Genomic DNA, 3,663 nt, shown 5'->3' with positions numbered 1-3,663 from the left:
CTATGGTTGGTATCCTAGTACTGGCACTATGTCTGGTTTCTGCATCAGACATGGGTGAGGCAGAAGAAGTTATGGCCTCTCCAGTCTCTGTTTGTACACCAATATTTGAATACTTCCCATATTGCTTGGAATTCCTTGTGGGGGATCCAAATTTCAGCATGCCCTCAAGAAAATGCTGCCAACATGTGATAGAGCTTAACGCATTAGCCCATCATGGGATTGGTCCCAAGACCATTTGTTGGTGCATTGAGATTATGGTTAAGGGAATGCAACCACCATTGGTGCCCTCCAAGATCCAAGATCTTCCTCATATGTGTAACATCACTCTCAGCTTTCCCATCTCTGACAGCATGAATTGTTCCAAGTGAGCAAGTTCAAACCAAAACCATTCAATTTTTCTTTTTCTATTAAATCTTACTATATACTGTCTTGTTATGTTCTTCTGTTGACTGATTATTGGATATTCCCTTTTTGGCAGGGTGAGTTAAGGATATACCATGATGATCTGCAGTAGAATAATCAAGGAGACTCTCCACAAATGAATAAGAGACACATGTTGAAGTTAATAAACATTAATCAATGGTGTTGGAAGATATTATTAGAAGCCTACATATTTTTGTCTTGTCACCCAAGTAGTTCAAAAAAGATAAAGATGTTTCCTTGCAACTGTAGTGCAGGATAATAAAGTAAATTAAATCTCAAAAGCAAAAACAAAGGGATTCATTTCCTCCTCTCAAAATATATAAATAAATAAAGTTATTATCCATATTTTGAAAATAAATATAGAATTTTGTACTTATCCATTCAATTATTGGCTTTTGTGAGAACAATTTTCTATAACATTGACTTGCACTGAGTGATAAACAATATGAGAATGAGAATGTGCAGGTGATAAATTTTTACTTATTAAAGTTGAACTAATTATGCAAAGTCAAAGTAGAGTTTTGTAAAAGAAATTGAAAATATGATATTATCAAGAAAAATATTTATTATGAAATTCTCATATCAATTCTGAAATAATTACCATTTTCATAGTTTTTATTTCACAATCTTTTTCATTCTAGAATGTCAAAAGTGCTTTTTCTTTCACTTTATTATTTTTATTTTACCTTAATGTTTTAATAAATGTATGAATTCAAAATATTTTTATAATTAAATTTTATTAAAGTCTGGTGCAAAGGCATAATTATAGTAGATTACTTCTCTAACATAATAGGTTAAAAAGAAACACGTGAGAGAATAAAAGAAAAAAATATCAATAATCACACTAATTTGGGTTGCCAAATGATAACAGTTGAGAATTAAAAGAAAATAAATTATTCTGCGTAATTTTTAATGATAAAAGCACGCCTATAGACGGATTCAAGCTATAGGTATGAGATTGATATTTCTGAATTTTTTATAAATGTTAAATTATATAAATAATTTTAAATTAATATATTTAAAATACTTGAGTACTATATTAATAAATTTTATTTTATGAATTTTTTTATAAAACAATAATTTTAAAATTTATTTATCTTTTAACTTTTATATGTTTTATTTTCATTTTTAAACTTTTTATTTAAATATATTGAAAGTATTTTATCTGTTTTTTATTATCTTTGTTGAAAAGAAAATATACTTTTGAAAAAATAATCGAATAATATTTTTATATATTTGATATTTACTTTAAAAAATTATTATTTATGTTGTACGACCTACAAATAACCATATTGAATATTTTTATCACTCAGTTTTATAACCATCTTATGTATTGATAGCTCTTTATATCATCTGACCACATAGTAACTTCATTAGCTAGTTAATCATTCATTCATATTATTGTAATATAATTATTAAACACTTATTTTAATTGTTAAAATATTAATTTTCTCTTTTAGTATAAATATGAAAATTATTTATTGTGATGTGAAACTATAAGAATGGAACAAAGCATATTGATTAACTTCATTTGTCATGTATCTAAGTTAGGTCTGACTTTAAAAAATCATTTTAATAATAGTTCAAAAAATTAGAGACAACATAGTCCTTGTGATGAGTAAGATTAACCCACCAACTTACTTAGAAAAATATAAAATTACAAAATTGATAAACTAAAATTTTAATTATATAATTTATTATGAATGATGTATTACGTAAAAGCTAAAGAATAATTATTTAATTTTTTATACATTACGTATTATATTTAATTCTTAATTTTTATGTACTGTATTTTTTTAAATATATAAAAGTAATAGTTTTTATTTCACTAATAAGTATATTAAAATTTAATTAATTACTCCATTTAACTTACTGATATGTTTAAGCTACTCATGTTTTTAAAATTAATATATATATATATATATATATATATATATATATATATATATATATATATATATATATATATATATATATATATATATATATATATGGGTTTGCTAACTTGCGTACGCCTGTTTTTTAGTTGGTACATTTTAACAATGTGTATCGGGTTTCAGTAGACAAAAATACCCTTATATCATGAATTCTAAGTTTTAAGGTTAAGGATATTTTAATAATTTTCATTCTTAAAATTAAGAAAATAAAAAAAGAAACCCCCAAACTCTTATCCACCTCTTTCATTCCTCTCAACCCTTTCTCTTTCATCTCTTTCACTCAGACTTTTTCTATGTCATCGTCATCCCTGCTCTAGCCCCAATTGAAAAAAATCAGAAATATTTGCCTTATTTTAATAATTTTCATTCTCAAAACTAAAAAAAAAAAAAAACAAACCCTTACTCACTTCCTTCATTCCTCTCAACCCTTTCTCCTTCATCTCCCTCAGTCAAACATTTTTCTCTGTCATCTCTGCACTAGGACCAACTAAAAAACACTTATTATTAAATAAAATGGTTAGAGAAAAAAAATACTTACATAAATAAAAAAAATTAAAGCACCTAATTTTTTCTTTATATAATTTTAAATAAAATTTCAAGATTTAGAATTTTTATTGTTTGATTTTATCGTTGAGAATTTTATTGTATTTTGATTTGTTTTTTCTTTAGTAAAAGAAAACAAGTTAATGAATTTCTACCAAAAAAAATTAAATGGCTACGGAGCAATGTTACGCAGAATGTAAAGGAAGGATGCTCATATGTCTTGGTGCAAGTTGTGCCAGTCGACTGTAATATATATAGTGAATATAATGAAATTAAAGAGATTATGAATGAACTTTTTTCGGAAGGTGAATATGTCAATGACTCAACTCTTTAAAAAAGTAAATTGTTTAATAATGAGTGTTTTTTTAGTTGGAGCTAGTGCAGAGATGACANAGAAAATGTTTGAGTGAGAGAGATGAAGGAGAAAGGGTTGAGAGGAATGAANGAGGTGAGTAAGGGTTTGGGGTTTCTTTTTTCAGTTTTGAGAATAAAAATTTTTAAAATAAGGCAAGTGTTTGATTTTTTTCAATTGGGACTAGAGTAGGGATGACAGAGAAAAGGTCCGAGAGAGATGAAAGAGAAAGGGTTGCGAGGGATGAGAGAGGTGGGTAAGGGTTTGGAGGGTTTCTTTTTTTATTTTTTTAATTTTGAAAATGAAAATTATTAAAATATCCTTAACCTTAAAACTTAATTCATGATATATAAGGGTATTTTTGTCTACTGAAACCCGGTACACATTGCTAAAATGTACCAACTGAAA

General features: G+C 26.3%; 1 protein-coding gene across 1 annotated transcript; it reads left to right on the top strand.

The window, feature by feature from the left end:
* On the top strand, positions 1 to 727 carry LOC106754197 (non-specific lipid-transfer protein 13-like). Its single transcript, XM_014636196.2, has 2 exons — positions 1 to 364; positions 479 to 727. The coding sequence occupies exons 1-2, from the start codon at positions 3 to 5 to the stop codon at positions 486 to 488; spliced, it is 372 nt and encodes a 123-aa protein (XP_014491682.2). The 5' UTR covers positions 1 to 2; the 3' UTR covers positions 489 to 727.
* Positions 728 to 3,663: the final 2,936 nt, after the last annotated feature.

The sequence above is a fragment of the Vigna radiata genome, unplaced genomic scaffold (genome assembly GCF_000741045.1).
Source record: "Vigna radiata var. radiata cultivar VC1973A unplaced genomic scaffold, Vradiata_ver6 scaffold_86, whole genome shotgun sequence".
Taxonomy (NCBI): Eukaryota; Viridiplantae; Streptophyta; class Magnoliopsida; order Fabales; family Fabaceae; genus Vigna; species Vigna radiata.
Note: the sequence above shows the minus strand (reverse complement) of the source record. Positions and strands in the feature narration are given on the sequence as shown.

What these genes read in the sequence shown, in the direction of transcription:
- LOC106754197 (XM_014636196.2), top strand. Translation starts at nt 3, where the DNA reads ATGGTTGGTATCCTAGTACTGGCACTATGTCTGGTTTCTGCATCAGAC.